Source organism: Mytilus edulis, chromosome 5 (assembly GCF_963676685.1).
Source record: "Mytilus edulis chromosome 5, xbMytEdul2.2, whole genome shotgun sequence".
Classification (NCBI taxonomy): Eukaryota; Metazoa; Mollusca; class Bivalvia; order Mytilida; family Mytilidae; genus Mytilus; species Mytilus edulis.
The window spans coordinates 78,265,120-78,283,783 of NC_092348.1; the positions used below are offsets into that span (position 1 = coordinate 78,265,120).

The window sequence follows — 18,664 nt, forward strand, 5'->3', positions numbered from 1 at the left end:
CACTGAACCATGAAAATGAGGTCAAGGACATTGGACATGTGACTGACGGAAACTCCGTAACATGAAGCATCTATATACAAAGTATGAAGCATCCAGGTCTTCCACCTTCTAAAATATAAAGCTTTTAAGAAGTGAGCTAACGCCGCCGCCGTAGCCGCCGCCGTAGCCGCCGCCGCCGGATCACTTTCCATATGTCGAGCTTTCTGCAACAAAAGTTGCAGGCTCGACAAAAATGTGGTTAAAATCTGACTTTAAAGCTATCTAAGCCTCTGTTACATAAAATTCCAGTATATTGACAACAATGTGTGAACAAAAAAAACCATAATATGTAAAAATATCAAAAATAAGGGTCCTGCAGTGAACATTGTGTTAATTTACACGTTAACAAATGATAACGAGAAAAGAGACAAAATAGACTCAGATTTCACTGATGAGTATTATGTAGACGGAACGCCCGTCTGGCGTACTAACTTATAGTCCTGGTACTTTTGATAACTATTCACTGTACAGGTGTTACAATAAATCAAAATCGATATTAAATGAAATAATTACATCTTTGGTAAATATTTATTTGAACTTTGAATTGTTTGTATCTATCATTTCTATCAAATATTCATCATATTTTAGATATGTGCAGGTTATCTCGTTAAACAATTGCACAACTGCGCACATGCTTAGTTTCTACTTTGATTACGAAAATAAAAGGGCATTACGTTTTCCTGTTTGTGCGTCCGTTAGTCCACCATTCCGTTACTACGTCCGTTAGAATCTACCGTTCGGGTAAACTTGGGATCAGGTAGTTCTGTGGTTAAATTAGCTCAAAATTTAGTAAAAATATTCATTATGATGTCAACTTTGAATATATGGAAATAAGTATTTGATCCTGATGCATAGTTCACTGGAAAAAGAAATGGGATAGAGTGACCATTATGTCCAATGGACGCATACTGTTATCATTAATAAAAATAGCGTGTAATGAATGCAATGCACAATTTCTATGAAGACATTGCAATATTCGGCAACCACACAAGCAGTTTTTGTTCTAAACGAATGTGATGTTCTAAAAAGTAAAATCTCAAAAATACTGAACTCCGAGGTAAATTCGAAACGGAAGTCCCTAATCAAATGGCAAAATCAAAAGCTCAAATACCTCAAATAAATGGACAACAACTGTCATATACCTGACTTGGTACAGACATTTTCTTATGTAGAACATGGTGGATTAAACCTGGTTATATAGCTAACTAAATCTTTCACTTGTATGACAGTTGTGTACAAATCTATTATTCTAACAACAATGCGTGAACAAAAAAACAGACATAATAGGTGAAATGTCAAAAATAGGGGTACAGCAGTCAACACTGTGTTATAATCTTAATCACTATAAATAAACAAACAGATATGTAACGGAGAAGCATATAAAGTCAAAAAGACAAGCACATAAGTAAAATGAACAAAAATACAAAAAATTATCATGGCACATAAACACAATGATTGGGTTTATAAGTACAGAGCCGCGTCATATGTGAAAAAAGAAACGCCAAAAGTCAAAGCATATTAGCAAAAATTGAAAGGCAATGACGGGATGGATAAGTTCAGAGCCAAGTCAAGTTGATATCTCCAAAAACAAACTAAACAGTAAAAGTAAAATTCATAAAGACAAATAAAAGAATACTATAACACGTTATTAAGATGATAAGCAACGTCAGTACCCAGAATCTTTGCTTCAAGACCATCGTGTATAGATTGTATATCAACAAGGTCTTGGTACCTTTCGACGAACTATTCTTTAGAAAAATAACGAGGCTTTCTTTGTCATACCCCTGGTTCATCAACTTTCTGCTTAGACATGGATGACGTTTAACCAAGTCTGAATAGGAGCTGCAGGCTCTTGCATAGCGAATAAGTTGCGAAATGAATATCACATATGCAGGCGAAGTTGGTATATTGCTACTTAGTTTTGGGAAACCAACTTTTATTAATACAAAGAAATAATTCGTTCATGCCCTGCTACTTGCTCATTTAACACAGGTATGCATTATATTAAAAATTTTATATTTTTAGACCAAGCATGAGCAAGGTATAAAATATTGACAAAAATAATGCTTATTCATGTTTAGAGAGCATGCTGCATGACATGATATGATTATTTTTAATCTTATAAGGACTTTTAGAACGTGTGTACTTCGAATCTATTCATTTTTAGTATATTAATAAATAGAACTTATAGAATAAATCGAATAGAACCTAACAATGTCATCTGAAATTTCGAACATCATTGCTTCATGACCGACGGGTCTATTTTCCAATGACGAATGTAATAAGAAGGCATAACAATAATCTGTACACAATTGGCAGGGAGGTTCTGAAGTAGAAAATGGCAGGAAGATAAAGAAATAATAAAAATCATTTTGAATTAAACGTTCATAACCAAAATTAATATAATACGTATACACAAATACACAATGTTTAGTGTAAACAGATAACGAAGACTTTATCAATTGACCTGGTATGTTGTTATGGATTATAACCAAAGGTATGTTTCTTTTCGTAAAATTTATGCTTTTTTCTTATAATACAAGTATGGACACAGACGCAAATTGTCAGTGGGGTTAAAGGTCGTTACAAATGTATTGAAAGCTAGACTGGAAATGTGTATTAACAAATTGAGTTGATGTGTGCATGTCTTCATTCAAATGCATTGACTGATAAAAAAAAAAGGGGGGCTTCAACTTCCACCCCTCTCTGTGAATTAGTTGTTTGAGTGTTTGAATATGGAGTTTGTTAATAAATAGCTGCACTGTAAGCGCATGATATGTCTTGATTCCTTTTAAGCTTGCTTAAAGGTTGAACTATTTTGTTTTGTACAATTATTAGTCTATTTGTTTTCTCATTTCAGTTGTTTTATATTTGTCATTTTAAGGTCTTTTATAGCTGACTGTGCTGTATGAGCTTTTGTCATTGTTGAAGGCTATTTGGGGACCTGTAGTTGTTAATCTTGTTTTTAATTTTGGAATGTAGCTGAAGTCAACAGACATAGACAATTCACCCAAGTTTTTTCTTATAATAAAAATTTCTATGATAGGATTTTTGAATCATCAATATGTGATGAGTGAGAGTACCCAAACACAAGTTACAGAACATTAGAAAAGATTCAAAACGCACGTATGATGGCACATTAAGTTGAAAGCTTGGTATCGGTAAAGAGTTTTTTTTTACAGTTGATGTGTTTCACTGGGTTTTAATTTGTAACCCGGATTTGTATTCTCGTAATCGATTGATGACTTTTGAACAGCTGTGTACTACTGTTTCCATTTTTATACAACCCGGTCGAAAATAAAGTAAAATAACAAAACATACCCAACTCTGAGAAAAATTCAAAACGATAACTCCCTTATCAACTATCAAAATCAAAAGCTCAAACACATCAAACGAATGGACAACAACTGTCATATTCCTAACTTGGTACACGACTGTCTGAACTTTCATCCTTGAGGGTATCACCAACTCAATTGTTAATGCTCTTGTGCTGATAAGAAAAATCTTTGATTATGTCATTTCTCATAAATCCAGTGTCAATAAAATTTTGATTTTTTTCTAAATATTATGTTTTTTTTTAACATCTTTTACCTTCTTGCAAAGGTTGGAACCAGGATCTTGAATTTTTAGTTTTCAATGGTCTTTAACTTCGTATTTAATTTGCTTTCCAACTGTTTTAATCTAAGTGCCACTGAAAAGCAGTCTTGTGTGATTAACACCAGTCTACTGTACTAAATCATAGACATGGTATCTTTTACGAGTTTTTACAATATTTGGTCTATACCGAGTCTGTTGAACGGTATGTCCACAAGGGTATCATGAATTCAACAGTTAGCACTCATATGCTCTCATGGAATATCATTGATACGTTATATTTGTAAATTAACTGTTCAGTAAACAAGTTTTTGAAAGAAGGTACCCGAAACGAAATATTTCATTACTATCAGTTGATGGGTCACTGTAATCAGTAGCTCTCAATTGTATTATAAACACTTATTATTTCAATACTTTTATATTGGTCTTGTGAGACATTAATTAACCTGTATTACATACTAGTAACATGTTGAGCAATACTATATTTTAAAACAACACATTAATGTTAAATAGTTATCAATTACAGAATTGTTTTGACAGATTATGGAAAAATGTGCATTTGATTGGATCTATAGGAACTTTATCTTAATAACTTGTTTAGTAAGTTAGTATTTATTAATGATCCGGACTGGAAATAAATATAAACAGTTCCAATATTAGTGATTTAAAATTGTTAAACGATGATGACTGATGTACCCATATTTTACTATTATATTTATTGTGTCTGTTTATTTAACACATCAATGTAAAAATATCGGAAATTGATGAGACTGTCATTAAAGTGAGAGGGTTAGCGCTATAGAACCAGGTTTAATCCACCATTTTCTACATTTGAAAATGCCTGTACCAAGTCAGGAATATGACAGTTCTTGTCCATTCGTTTTTGATGCGTTTTGTTATTTGATTTTGCCATGTGATTATGGACTTTCCCAATTGATCTTCCTCTAAGTTCAGTATTTTTGTGATTTTACTTTTTATATGTGTTTATTTGAATTGGTGTTATGACTGGTGGTATTACTTTGATACGATTTCATTTTATTCATTCGATATATTTTCTTAATATTGCAATGATACAACTGGTTGAATACAGTGTGTTCTTCATTTCAGTTTTAATATATATTTAGTGATTTAATATAAGTATGATGCTTTCTGTAAAATTCTGTAGTAAACATTATATTATATTCTGTCAGTATAAATTTGCTGAAATTGACTATAAAAGTTTGAAAAGTAACCTTAAAATAATCTAATTCTTACTAATTTAAGGGGCTTGTGGTTTTCACGAAAGAAGAATCTCAACAGTACAGTTACGGTATGTGTACATTTATAATAAGATAAAATAGCTAGAATAATTGATTTTCAATTTGGAATCATGTTTTATTTATGATCCGAGGACACTCAGCCCCATGTTTGATAATGTTTCATAAGAGATAGGAATTTCCGGGCAAACATTAACATTTATCAAATAGACTTTGAGTATATAAACTGTCAAATAAACTGGGGGAGTGAAAGTGTGTAGGAGCTCGGGGGGGGGGGGGGGGGTTCCGATGATCCGGACTGGAAATAAATATAAACAGTTCCAATTTTAATGCACCAGATCCGATGTCGATAATAAATTTTTCCTTCAGTGATGCTCGAGGCCAATATTATAGAGTTTCCAAAATCTATCACAAACTTTGAACACTATAAAACCAAAAAGGACATAAAATAGCTAAATTCGGACAAGGAATAAGAGGCTTGCTTGAGGAAGACACATTCCATAATAAATAATTCATTTTTTTTTACAATTTTTTTTTTAATCAAACAATATCCGTAGCTTTCATGCCAGTACTGGAGTAATCTGGTAATGGTAGACCCCTTCAGACTAATAGTCCTTCAGAAGAGGTATTAACCCAGTGTTAGTATTAGCATAACCGGTACCAATTCGCATTTCGACAAAAAAAGTCTCTTCTGTAACTTCACGACTAGGTACATAGTATGATATTGACCTAATATGATATATATGGGATCAGTAAATTCCATATGGATTGAGCCCGGAGCTTGCGGTGTAACTTAAAATGGATGATATACAGTTGTAACTCTACCGAAGTAGATTTATCACCAAATTGTCGAAACACGACAAGTGCTACATGTGAAGGATAATCTGCATACCCTTTCGAAACACCTGACGTCACAAGTGGTTATTGTTGAGGTACGCGTTGTTCAGTCTTTTGTTGTGTTTTGCAGACTGTCATATTCCTTTCGTTCGATTTTCGTTATTTTTACCAAGATGTCAGTTTGTCATCGTTTAATTTGAATAACCCTTGAGTATCTTTTGCGTGCCTTTCTTTGATAAATGGTGTCCTGTCACTTAATAATTTAAAAATAAGTTACTATTTAGAATAACATTAATGTTACTACTCTCATTGCAATAATTTTATCCCATTGAACTTGAAATGAAGGATATCAACGATACTATAAAGTGTACTTCATATCTTGACTTGCATCTAGAAGTTGACAAGGAAGATCAGCAGAGAACTTTAACTCTACTACAAAAAAGATCATTTTAGTTTTTATTTTCAGTTGTGAAATTTCTATCTGTAGTCCAACATAGCTGGGCATATAAAGAATGCTAGTATATCTCCAAGTTGATACAATATTTCAAATCTTCTGTTTGCTTCCAACTTTTTCCTGATAGCGGGTCGCTACGTACATGGAAGTTATCAAACCAACGGTTTTATATTGTTTAGATGAAATTAATTGAATGGTCTGTCTAAAATAACGACTACAATGGTCCTAGATATCGTGGATACAATACCGTCCTCATTTATCCGATTACGATATCATCTGCATCTTTTTTTTTTTAACTTTTGTAGTGTTTTGCTGAATGTTGTTTGTAATATATTCGTCATTTTTTAAATGTTTTTTTGTACTTTTTTTATTTTCCCCATGTATCTTCCTGCCATTTTGACAGAAACATATATTTTTGTCATTCTGTTTTATATAATTTGAAGAATGCAACGACAATGGAGACATAACATTACTAGGATTATTGCAAAATTCACTAGTGACTATCAAAGAAGTAACTTATAAAAATGGATCGTCAGTCTTTCGAAAATGCACTTTTACAGCAGATCAATATGGTCATGTGATAATCAATAGAAGTTGTACAGATGATATTACAGAACTGGTAAGTAGTTTGATAAATTGATTGGTTTACAAAATCATTAATGACATTGAAACAGCTAATTTTAAATTTGAAATTAAAAGTGTTGTAATGTTAACAAAAAAAAAGTATCTTCTTAGTTATACATGTTTCATTACACACCATTTATATCAGAACCACATACATTCCAATACTAAACTATCAGCTCTTTGAGTTATATGTGGGTCTGATATGTTACAGGGAATTTGTGAAATCAGGGATTTTGTAGAATCACTAACATTTCAGGGAATTTGTAAAATCACTGAACTGATTAGTGATTTTATAAAATCCCTGATTTTGACTAGTGATTTTACAAAATCCCTGAAATAATTAAGATCTTTTTTTTTACAGATTCACTGATTAGATTCAGGGAATTTGTAAAATAAATTCATTCATTTTTATGAAGAATTTCTGTGAAAAGTGTCTACTACAGTAACGTTCACTCAATTGGAGGTTAATCTAACCTTTATTTTACTATAAAGTTCAAGCAGTTTTCATGCACCATACAACTGATATACTGTAGAGCAATGGCTCAGGAACAGATGTCTTTAAATCAAGAGCATACACACAAAAGTTACTTCAAATAATTGACAGGAAACTAAAGTGCAACACATGGAACCAGGGAAAATATGATGAAACTTTTGAACATGTTATCAATGAGCCACAGAAATTAAAAAAGACAAAACAAGCTCTTTTCACTACCTTGTTTGAAAAAAGTTATGTTATTATAGTTTTTCTGTAAATAATGTATAAAATAAAACCAATAATATCAATTTTTTTTTAATGGAACATTACATGTAGGTCACAGTGATTGCTGTCATTAGAGAAGAAAAACACATATGTAAGGTATAAGAAATTGAGTGGGTTAGGGTATATGATCCAGTGGCAAATATTTAAAAAAAATTGTTAAAAGCGGTATTTATCAGATGAAGATGTTTTAGAAATATTATGTATGTCTTGAAGACACGCACAGCATAGTTCAGAAAATTTACATGTGAATAGATCATGATGGTAGGGATAAAATGGTATTAAAAATGCGCAAACAGAAAGTGTGCAAACTGTACAAGGAACTTTAAGACATACATCGAAAAGCAGGGCAATTATGTAACAGTAGATGTCACCCAAACTTGCCATGTGAAAATAAGTAAATTCACAGTGGTCTAAATATCCGTTTATATGTCTTTTAGTCATTATCATTATACACTAGTTCTAGCTCATAGGTTTAATAAACAAATATATTTAAAAATCATTAGTGATCATTAGTCTATTTTCATATTAAGAAAAATACATTTCTAATAGCAAGTTATATTTAATTGAAATCAGGGATTTTACAAAATCCCTAACTCTATTTTCAGTGATTTTGTGAAATCCCTAACAATTTTAGGGATTTTACAAAACCACTGAAACTGTTAGTGATTTTACAAAATCCCTGATTTTACAAATTCCCTGTACGGTTGAGCAATTAGGAGATAACTGTATTGTATTTTAAGCTCCGACGGCATCAATTGGGGATTTGATGGTCGCAAATTAAGTTTACTGGCGACGCGTTAGCGGAGACAGTAAACGGGTATTTGCGACCATCAAATCCCAAATTGATGCCGTCGGAGCTTAAAATACAATAATGTTATCTCCATTCTAATGAAACTGACAGAAAACAACGTTAAAATATGTATTTAAAATCTGTCATATGCCGTCTGCGCTTGCGCGTACGTCCCATAGCATCAATTGTCAATTGATGCCATGTAAGAAAGTGACGTTATCCAATCAAAATGAACGTTACAAACGTTGTTGCATTAGAATGAATTATACCGATATCCTCATCATAAATAGTGGGCTATAGAATTTAAAAAAAAAAATCTATCATGGTAATAATCACATGTATCGTTCACAAGGGTATCTTAGCAAGTAACCTCTTCCTTTTCTAAGATTGTGTCCTGTTTCTGATTGTGGATTCTCACGGCAGATGGTGCATGCATAGAAGACAACGCATATGCTGTCGACTCATTCGGTATCGCTCTTTTTGGAATTCATTCGATTCTCTTAAATTTTGTGTGTTCTTATTAAAATTGATTTATATCTTTTTCAAAGTTTTATGGGATTTGAAAACTGGTAAAAAGTAAAATAACAAAAATTCCTAACTCCGTGTATATTTCTAAAAGAAAAATCCCTAATCAAATGGTAAAATTAAAAGCTCAAAAACATCAAACGAATGGATAACGACTGTCATATACCTGGCTTGGTACAAAATAATTGTTGTCATTTAATTGTGAATTAATTTGCCTGAAGATTTAATTTACTTTGTAAGAAGACAGCAACGGAGATGACAGGTATAAAAGAAACCAAACAAACATGCTATGGTAAAACAATAAATGACAACCAAGTTCTCTTAAACATTTCATAGAAAATAAGCCTCATCAAAACTGGGGTTATCTTCGGTGGTTTGAAGGTAAAAACACATATGGCACCCCGTGGTATTGATCAGGGATAATACAAATGTTGTGTTAATCTACGATTGTGACACATTATGTTAAGCATTATTTCCAAATCATAATAGTTGGTCATGCATCATACAATGACAATCTAATCCCAATGCATTAGAAAATTGACAAATGATCAATATCGAGAATATCTAAACAGCAAACAGTAAAAGTAAAATCACAAAAATACTGAATTCCGAGGAAAATTCAAAACGTAAAGTCCCTAAACAAATGGCAAAATCAAATGATAAAATACATCAAACGACTGGATAAAAGAACCGTCAGTTAAAGTGAAAATTCAAAGCTTTATCAACAGACAAGACAGCTTTCGGTAAAAAGCATGGCTTAAGGTGGTACGGGAGTCTAAATTAAAAATGATTGAATTTGTTCATACTTTGCCAAAACGTAGTATATATTGACATATATAATAAACAAAAATGACAAAAATATAATAAAAATGATAGGTCACCGCGCATTTTCTCAAGCTACAGGTTGTGAAAAATTGACACATTTTGTAAGGATTATACAGGGGAAAACATCATTATGTGATTAAAAACTATTATTCATTTGTTTCTTTGTCTAATATGTTCTCCTATTTATTTGTATTGTAGTCCTGTAATGTTATGTTGTCATTTTAATGTTATATTTAACATTGCTATTAAAGCGGGAGGTTTGGCATGCCAGAAAACCAGGTTCAACCCACCATTTTTTTCCTTTTAAAAAAAAATGTCCTGTACCAAGTCAGGAATATGGCCATTGTTTTATTATAGTTCGTTTCTGTGTGTGTTACATTTTAACGTTGTGTCGTTTGTTTTCTCTTATATTTGAGTGTGAATTCACACTACTATAAGATGTGTCACGGTACTTTTCTATCCCAAATTCATGTGTTTGGTTTTGATGTTATATTTGTTATTCTCATCGGATTTTGTCTAATGCTAAGTCCGTTTCTGTGTGTGTTACATTTTAATGTTGTGTCGTTGTTCTCCTCTTATATTTTATGCGTTTCCCTCAGTTTTAGTTTGTTACCCCAATTTTTGTTTTTTGTCCATCGATTTACGAGTTTTGAACAGCGGTATACTACTGTTGCCTTAATTTAGAAGAAATGATAGAATTGTAAAATAAAATACGAGAAGATAGCCTTTAAAAAATGCTTTGAGAATATCAAAAGAAAAGATAGGGTCACCATGGGGTTTTTCCTGCTAAAATACAAAATAGCAAAATTCCATGTAGATTCTTTCAGAAAATGCACTATTTCAGAGTTACCTTCCCCTAAAATGCCAGTTTAAAAATATTAAAAATAAAGCAGAAATAATCAGCACTTGTAAAATAAAAATATTAATATTCATAAGTTATAATCTTATAAATTTGTTAATTTAAATGCAAATTCACATTATTTGTCCTGCTTTTTGCATCAAATTTTGCTAACTTCATTGAAAATCTTGACCTTAGATTCTCTGTTTTTTACAATCCAAGATGGCGAAAAACACCCATACCACCTTAAAATGAAACACAATTACAGTAAAAAAAACATACTTAAAATACGGGCGAACTTCTTAGGACAGCAGATACTGTTAGTTGCAACCTAGTGTTGCTCATGATAAGTAATTCGATGATAAGTCATGAAACGGATAAGTTTTGATGCTACTACAAATTGAACACCAGTGGCGTCTGTGATACATATAATGCACAATCACCAGGAAATCATAAGGTAACTTTTTCCTTCGGGAAAATCACATCAGCTATACGATTTAGAAGCCTATTCAAATAGTTGTCTTGTAGGCAACACTGTTTCCCCGCAATTCACGACAAGATATATAGAATCGACAGAGAGATGAAGGTAGAAGCTGCCGGAATGTTGCTTTGTAAATTTTAAAAGGTCATCACAGCAAAAGTGAAGACACCGTTTGGTCGTAAATTATAGTTCTCAACAAGTAATCACGTTCTTTATTTAGTTGTTGTTTAAATTTATGAAATTCAGTAAACAATCTAGCTGTTTCCGTGGTATCCTTTATCTCATGTTCACGAAAGAAAGAAAAAATAAGAATAAAACGATATCAAGTCGTATTCCAGTACAAGTCATTATGAGAAAAGTAATATTATTGATCACTTTCAACTTTTCTTTTCATTAACCTTGCAGTTACAAAGAAGGCGATGAAAATCTTATTTCATAAGTCTTTTTAACCAACCTCATCGGAATCCTTACTCCCTTGAAATTTGGTCAGCCCTAAACAAATAATAACAAGTAGAGCAAATTTTATAAAGTATTAAACTATCAAATTTAGCAAATAAATCAAGACAAATCAGTCAATTTTTTTTTCTGCTATAGATCAAACCAAAAGACAAGATTTTATTAATTATAAATCAACACCATTCCCAGCTGTATATTTGCCTTTAGGAATTCAGGGCAACCAATGTTCTCCAATTTAACACTTTTATTTGGCACATAACTATCATGAGCCTTGTACGATTTTGACTTTATCTTTTCTCCAGATAATTGAACTGACAAACATAGTACCATGTTGCCTGTTGTGTGCTAAAAAGTGCATGATAATTTAAAAACTCCTGTTTGTTTTATTCCCAGAGTCATAACCAGGAACTTTTGAAAATCTATTGGATTTTGAAATTTGAAAATGCAAGATTGTCTTTACTTTTCTTGGCAGCAGTAAACTGTTCTATTTTTTTTTTTATTATTAGCCCTACACACAAAGTTTTACATGAATTTTTACATTCAAAATCGGAATTCAGTAGGATCCAGGATCCTCAAGGTACAAATTGGAATTCCATTATCTATAAATAGAAATCAAATAAATGTATATGTCTCGAAGACAAAGTACAGAATTATTTCAAATTGAAAAAGGACGAAAAGACAAGGTTTTTATTATACTCTACAAAACAGTACAAAAAGACTAAGCAAAACGAAAAAATTCATGGTGACGTGAATAATACACATATCCTGCTCCACATGTAACATTCGTTGTGTTGCTTATTGTAAATAAAGACAACAGTAGTATACCGTTGTTCAAAAGTCATAAATCAATTGAGAGAAAACTAATCGGGTTACAAACCATACCGAGGGAAACACATCAACTATAAGAGGAAACACACGAAACAATAGAACACTGAAGTGCAACAAAAAAACAAACACCAATGCATACATACAACCCTTGACATTTTTAGAGGATTATAATTGTTTGTTGTTTAGATAACAGTAACTTCTACACAGGTGGTCAATAAGTACTTGTCCCTTAGTCTCTAAACTGCATACACAGAAACAAACTATTAGATAACAACTGCCATATACCTGACTTGGTATAGGACATTTTAAGAAAAATGGTGGGGTGAACCTGGTCTTGTGACTTGCTGCCAAACTTCCGAGCGTAATGGCAACGTTGAATATACAGCTGAAATGACAACATTACATGACGGGAATACAGTACAAATACATACAAGAATACCAAAGACAGAGAAATATATAAATAGTATAGTAGTGCATTTCGACATGTTTACCACAGAATAACAACGAATAACTAAATTAATTTAGGACAGTACACAAAAATTACTCAGATATGAGTCTCGTTACATGATGTCAAAGTCGAGGAATAAAGGACAGAAATGTGACTTCGACAACAGACATATGCGTGATCACCAGAGGTACAGACATTCAATACGGATCAACCAAATCAAATTACTCGTCTTCGATTTAATACACACGTAAAATTTAATGGAATCCTAGTATATACGATTGCATGCAAAATCATTTACCCAATGGATTTTTAAGAAACTTATTTTGTTTTTGAAATTATGATAGTAAATATATAATTAATAATGAAACATTTGATTTATTTATTAGCGACCTAAGGTCGTAGTTGTGGGAATTTTAGAAGGTAAAAGTGTTTCATCTACTACAGTATCATCAATATCAATACCTACTACAACAACGACATCAACGAAAGCAACATCACCTTCTACAACATCATCAACGATAACAACAACATCAACGATAGGAACAACAACATCACCTACGACGACAACATCAATGACATCAATCCAACCAATTACAACATCTCCTACAACTACAACAACATTAACAACACCTACTACACCAACAACAACTACAACAACTACAACAACAACATCACTTACCACACCAACATCACCTACGACAACAACATCAATGACCTCAACCCAACCAACTACAACATCTCCTACAACTACAACAACACCTACAACAACATCAACTACAACAACAACACATACACCAACAACAACATATAAACCTACATCAACACCAACGACAACAACAACAACACCACCTGAACCTACAACAACACCTTCAACAACATCACAACCTACTTTAACAACAACACATTTAACAAAAACATTAACAACAACAATCCAACCTCCTACAACAACAACAATACATATAATAACATCATCATCATCATTACAATTCAGGAAAAAACGAGCCTTTAGAAATACGAATCAAACTTTTATGCTGACATGTCAACAATATAAAAACGGAGTAATTCATACTATATTAGGACAATTGATAAACAGGCAAGTCATTTTTATTGTTTAACGTTACTCAGTGCAAAGATATTATTTTTTTTACTTATGTGAATAATTTGAGATTCCAGTTTCATCAAATACAGTGTAGTTAAATCGATAACCTATTGCGTCAGTAAAACGTTTCATTGTTTTGAATCGCAAGGATGTCAAAACTTCAGCTCACACATTTAAATGTCACTTACTTTGAATTTCTTTTTTGCTAGCAAATTATGAACTAAGCTTTTTACTTTCTTGTAAAAAAAAAACGCACAGCAAATTGTCTTTCTGAATGATTACAGGAAAATGTCTTTTCAGGGATACTATTTCATTAAATCCGGTATTCAATTCTGTAGGAAGAGTGGAAATGCAGTTTAAAAGTTATAGAGCAGAAACCGAAGACGCCTTAAAATATTTACCTGACATATCAACTGTGTATTTAGGCGACATGTTCTTTATGTTTCTGAAATACACGGGACAACAAGGTACGTCTCGTAATTTATTTTTCCCATGAATAATTGCATAATGCTTATGTCAGAGACCATGATACACAAGCTTAACCATCGTATTTATCTGTCAAAAACGACATAGAAATTGAATACTGGATGAATAAAAAAAAACGTCTTTTTAACACCAGGTAGCTAGCTACATTCGAACACGCACATATACTGATAATCCCTGCTGACAAATAACTTTTATTTCAAAATTCAAATGAAGACAACTTATCTAAAAGTGTCTTGTATTGATTACTCGTTGCAGTTTTTGCTGTTGATTTTTATTTCTTTTTTTTTAAATTCCCACATCAAAATTTGCTGTATCTGGGCGCAAAAGATAAATTCGTTAACCATCACGAGAAATTGTCTATTCATCGTTTTTCGTTTATTTTGCCAATGCGTTGTCATTTTGTCTTTGACATCTGAGTTTGAGTATTCGTTTGGTATCTTCCACCAGACTTTTGTCAAAAGGGGACAGCATGACCAAAAGATTTCAAAAGGTAAACGTACTAGTATGTTTCCAAACACGAAACAAAAATGTTCATATTTATATACAGAAACTATATATAATGTTAAGCTCATAATTGGTCAGAGTCCAGAAAAGTGGTGAATAAATCTAAATATAAATGATGCACAATTAAAAACATATTTTGCAAGGCGATTCAATGGAATATTATGAACATATGTCGAGACTGCAAAACACTTAAAGTAGTAACATTTAAAAAAAAACCACAAACAGAGTTAAGATAATCTGTTTATATCGATCATTAGAGTTCTAAAAAACTAAAAATAAGTCAGATCGAATCTTCAGCTATCTAAAATATTTTTTTGTAAGTCGAAATGCAATACAAGCTACTCTCTGACCTATTATTGTTACTTTTTATACATTGTGACTTGAATAGAGAGTTGTCTCATTTGCATTCATCTCACATGTTCTTACTTTATTAGATATAAAGTTCAAACGAAATTGTGTTCAAAAATTTAATATATCATTCGATTTCAGATTACAAAATTGTTCCACAAAGTTGTGCTGCATATGATGGTGGTATAGCAGTTACGAACAGTGCTAAACCAAACGTATCATTATGGTCTTATGATAGGTATTACATTATATCTTTCTATTTCGTCCTCCTCAATCTATTTCCATATAGATATAATCATCACATAAGTATGTCGTTAAAGTCACAACAGCTTCTTTGGAAATGGATGATACTTAACAAAACATGATAACATTTGTTTTTTCCGAATTTCGATTACTCCAAATACAGGACAAGTATTCAATAGTTTTTTTGTAGTTGTTGTAATCCTTTTCCTGAGATAATCATTTATCAGGTTGGTGCTTCGTGTAAGTATTTTCATAGATGTATATTTAGTACTTCTATCTGCAATCAGGAACTGTTCTACTTCTACACATGTAAAGAGATATAGGAAGATGTGGTGTGAGTGCCAATGAGACAACTCTCCATCCAAATAACAATTTAAAAAAGTAAACCATTATAGGTCAATGTACGGCCTTCAACACGGAGCCTTGGCTCACACCGAACAACAATCTATAAAGGGCCCCAAAATTACTAGTGTAAAACCATTCAAACGGGAAAACCAACGGTATAATCTATATAAAAAAACGAGAAACGAGAAACACATATAAATTTCATATTCTGATTCCTGACTTAGGACAGGTGCAAACATTTGCAGTCAACCTACAATCACCTACACATTTGAAGGTTTGCATATCTTTATGTGCCAAATGAGCGATACAATAACAGATAGTTTGTTAGATAATTACAGCAAATGTTCAAAACTCGTCAAAATTATGCCAAATAAATTGTGCGCCTTTTGTTTGTTTTAGTTGTGTATCTGAAATAGCCAGGAAGTACCACTTAATGCATGGTTTTGAAAAAATAAATGACAAAATAATATTTGCTGAATTGTTTGGGTTTCATTTTGTGGATGATGCGGATATAAGTGTGGAATGCGAAGTAATGATATGCAACAAGGCTGACAATTCCCCTATGTGCACATTGAAACAGGTAATTTGCAATAAGTAATTCCATGGAACCACAATGTAGCTTACACAAAGTCCCCAAAAATCAGCCATACCCCAGTGATTATACAGTCCTAAAATTTGACTCAGTACTCAGAATACTAAACTTTTGCTAGAGACACCAAATACAGCATTGCTATTTGTTGAAGTCTTATATTAGTTTGAGTCGAGAATCGTACTTCAATCCTTGATCCCAGGTCATTACCAACGACAAAAATCTACGTCATAGATAAATTGTTTTCTTTCCAACAAAAACTCTCTGGTAACTTTATATGGATTGAAAATTCATTTCTTTGCTCTGTAAGCTTTTTTCTCAAATGTCTATCAGCTGTTTTGCAGGTTTTTACATAGTAAATTATAAATATGAAGATTCAATTTGAGGAATACAGACCAATATATTACGCTATGTTATATGGGTTTACATTCACAACTGTCCTTTTAATTTGAAAATGAATACCACTTGTCTTTATTTATTTATTACTTGTAGGGATAGTCATGATTTGTATGCGTTATTGTATATTGATTTGGTACAGTCCAAATTCTTATTTAAATTTAATTGACTAACTTTTAAAACCAGACTTTTGCATTTGGAAATTTAAGCCACAGTCTACATGTAATTTCACATTAACAACGTTTCATCATTATCTTTTAGAAAAGAGACCACTTTGTCTTTCATAATTTCAGAATGGTTGTGGCAGAGAAAAATTAAACCGGAGAGCCAAAAGAACAACCAACAAATATGTAAAAGCAGTCAAAAAATTAAAAGTTGTGAATAGAAGACAGCAATATACAAAAAACTCTGCAAGTACGTGGAAACATTCATTGTACTATAAACGAAGTTAAAATTTATTAATTTATAAAATAGTTTGGGATATGAAGTTATCTGTGTGTAAGGAGAAGTAGGGGTGAGTAAGCATAATTAAATAATTTCAACTGCATAAATCGATCAAAGTTTTTTCATTAAAGCATTGAGATTCAAACTTGCATCCTTAGAGTTCACCCGCTTGTGATAACTATATATGAAGAACTTAGACTAATCAGCAACAGAGGTCCCGGTAAACAGGAATACAGAGAAATATGCGGCTAAAGTCAGTGGGACACTAACATTAAAAAAAGCCAACTAATATTAAATTGAGAGTAATAAAACAATTTGTAGAAACAACAAAATATTCTGAATATGTAAAGGTAATTATTGTCGGATTTAGTCTCTTTATTTGCATATTTGCAACTGCATACTGCATAGTAATGATATTCTTGTCGTTTGGCTTTGGAAATTGAACCATATGTATTTTCACTTTCTGAAGAATGCAAATCATATGCCACTTCGTTTTCATTTCAGTGAAACATCGACAAAATTCCTTGATGGTGCTTATTGTAGCTGTGGTTTATGGAGTAGAATTTATACTGCCATGAATGGACTTTTAGAACGCAAAGAAAAAAAACAAAAAAAAAAACACAAACACAAACAAGAAAAAAACATGTGTTGAATGCAATGGTATTTAATAATTCATGCACTGGTTTATGTTCAACTATTGCATATTGCAAATGTAAGAGTTGTAGGCAGTTTCCAATCTATAACAGTAATGCCTAACATTATCTAGGCAATATAATAACTGACTAGGCGTTCGCTTATTGCCTAAGATTTAAGTTAAATGCATAATTTCACTTATTGCCGCTAACATATATAAACCAGGTAAAAATTTTACCATTTATGACAATAATAAATTATTTATTAATCAAATTATAAATTGATATGTATGTACTGCATCATTATTAACAACTGTTAGATACCGAAAAATCATATATCAGAAATGTTAGAAATGATAAGACATTGTTATGTATTAAAGAAAATACTCATGATACTATGCATTAAAAACATTTGATTCTAGAAAATATATATTGAAATTGATGTAAAACTTGACACTCTTAATAAAAGGACTTACAAGATATTAAGGTGTGTTTTCAGGAGTCCGAAAATTATGAATTCAATAATATCAGATTGATCATTTGTATTTCATCGTCTGTTTGTTCTTACATGTGCGACGGGTGTCATATGTTAGAGTAGAATATGCTCAGCTGTCCGAATCACTTAAGACCGACTCCGGTTTTGGTGGGGTTCATGTTGTTTAGTATTTAGTTTTCTATGTTGTGTTTTGTAAACTGTTGTTTTTTTTGGGGTCTTTTTCTTTTTGGCCCTTGTATTGCCAGTTTATATCCCACTAATGAGTTTGGACCTATAGTTGTTAATGTCTGTGTCATTTTGGTCTTTTGTGGATAGTTGTCTCATTGG

General features: G+C 32.0%; 2 protein-coding genes and 1 long non-coding RNA gene across 3 annotated transcripts; all 3 read left to right on the forward strand.

The window, feature by feature from the left end:
* Positions 1–2,346: 2,346 nt before the first annotated feature.
* On the forward strand, positions 2,347–4,976 carry LOC139522530 (uncharacterized). Its single transcript, XR_011664465.1, has 3 exons — positions 2,347–2,536; positions 4,160–4,233; positions 4,897–4,976. It is a non-coding gene; the product is annotated as an uncharacterized lncRNA (long non-coding RNA).
* A 7,721-nt stretch (positions 4,977–12,697) lies between these two features.
* LOC139525255 (salivary glue protein Sgs-3-like) lies at positions 12,698–13,870 on the forward strand. Its single transcript, XM_071320453.1, has 2 exons — positions 12,698–12,724; positions 13,142–13,870. Exons 1-2 carry the CDS (start codon positions 12,698–12,700, stop codon positions 13,868–13,870), a joined length of 756 nt encoding a protein of 251 aa, XP_071176554.1.
* A 287-nt stretch (positions 13,871–14,157) lies between these two features.
* LOC139522531 (uncharacterized) lies at positions 14,158–17,828 on the forward strand. The gene is made up of 5 exons (XM_071316009.1): positions 14,158–14,321; positions 15,334–15,430; positions 16,180–16,360; positions 17,059–17,179; positions 17,714–17,828. Exons 1-5 carry the CDS (start codon positions 14,204–14,206, stop codon positions 17,785–17,787), a joined length of 591 nt encoding a protein of 196 aa, XP_071172110.1. The 5' UTR covers positions 14,158–14,203; the 3' UTR covers positions 17,788–17,828.
* Positions 17,829–18,664: the final 836 nt, after the last annotated feature.

Bases quoted from the DNA above. Each gene is read 5' to 3' on its own strand.
- LOC139525255 (XM_071320453.1), top strand. From the start codon at position 12,698: ATGACAACATTACATGACGGGAATACA. The intron at 12,725-13,141 runs GTACAAATACAT...TTTATTTATTAG, and splicing joins CATTACATGACGGGAATACA to CGACCTAAGGTCGTAGTTGT.
- LOC139522531 (XM_071316009.1), top strand. From the start codon at position 14,204: ATGCAGTTTAAAAGTTATAGAGCAGAAACCGAAGACGCCTTAAAATAT. The intron at 15,431-16,179 runs GTATTACATTAT...TGTTTGTTTTAG, and splicing joins TCATTATGGTCTTATGATAG to TTGTGTATCTGAAATAGCCA. The intron at 16,361-17,058 runs GTAATTTGCAAT...TCATAATTTCAG, and splicing joins CTATGTGCACATTGAAACAG to AATGGTTGTGGCAGAGAAAA.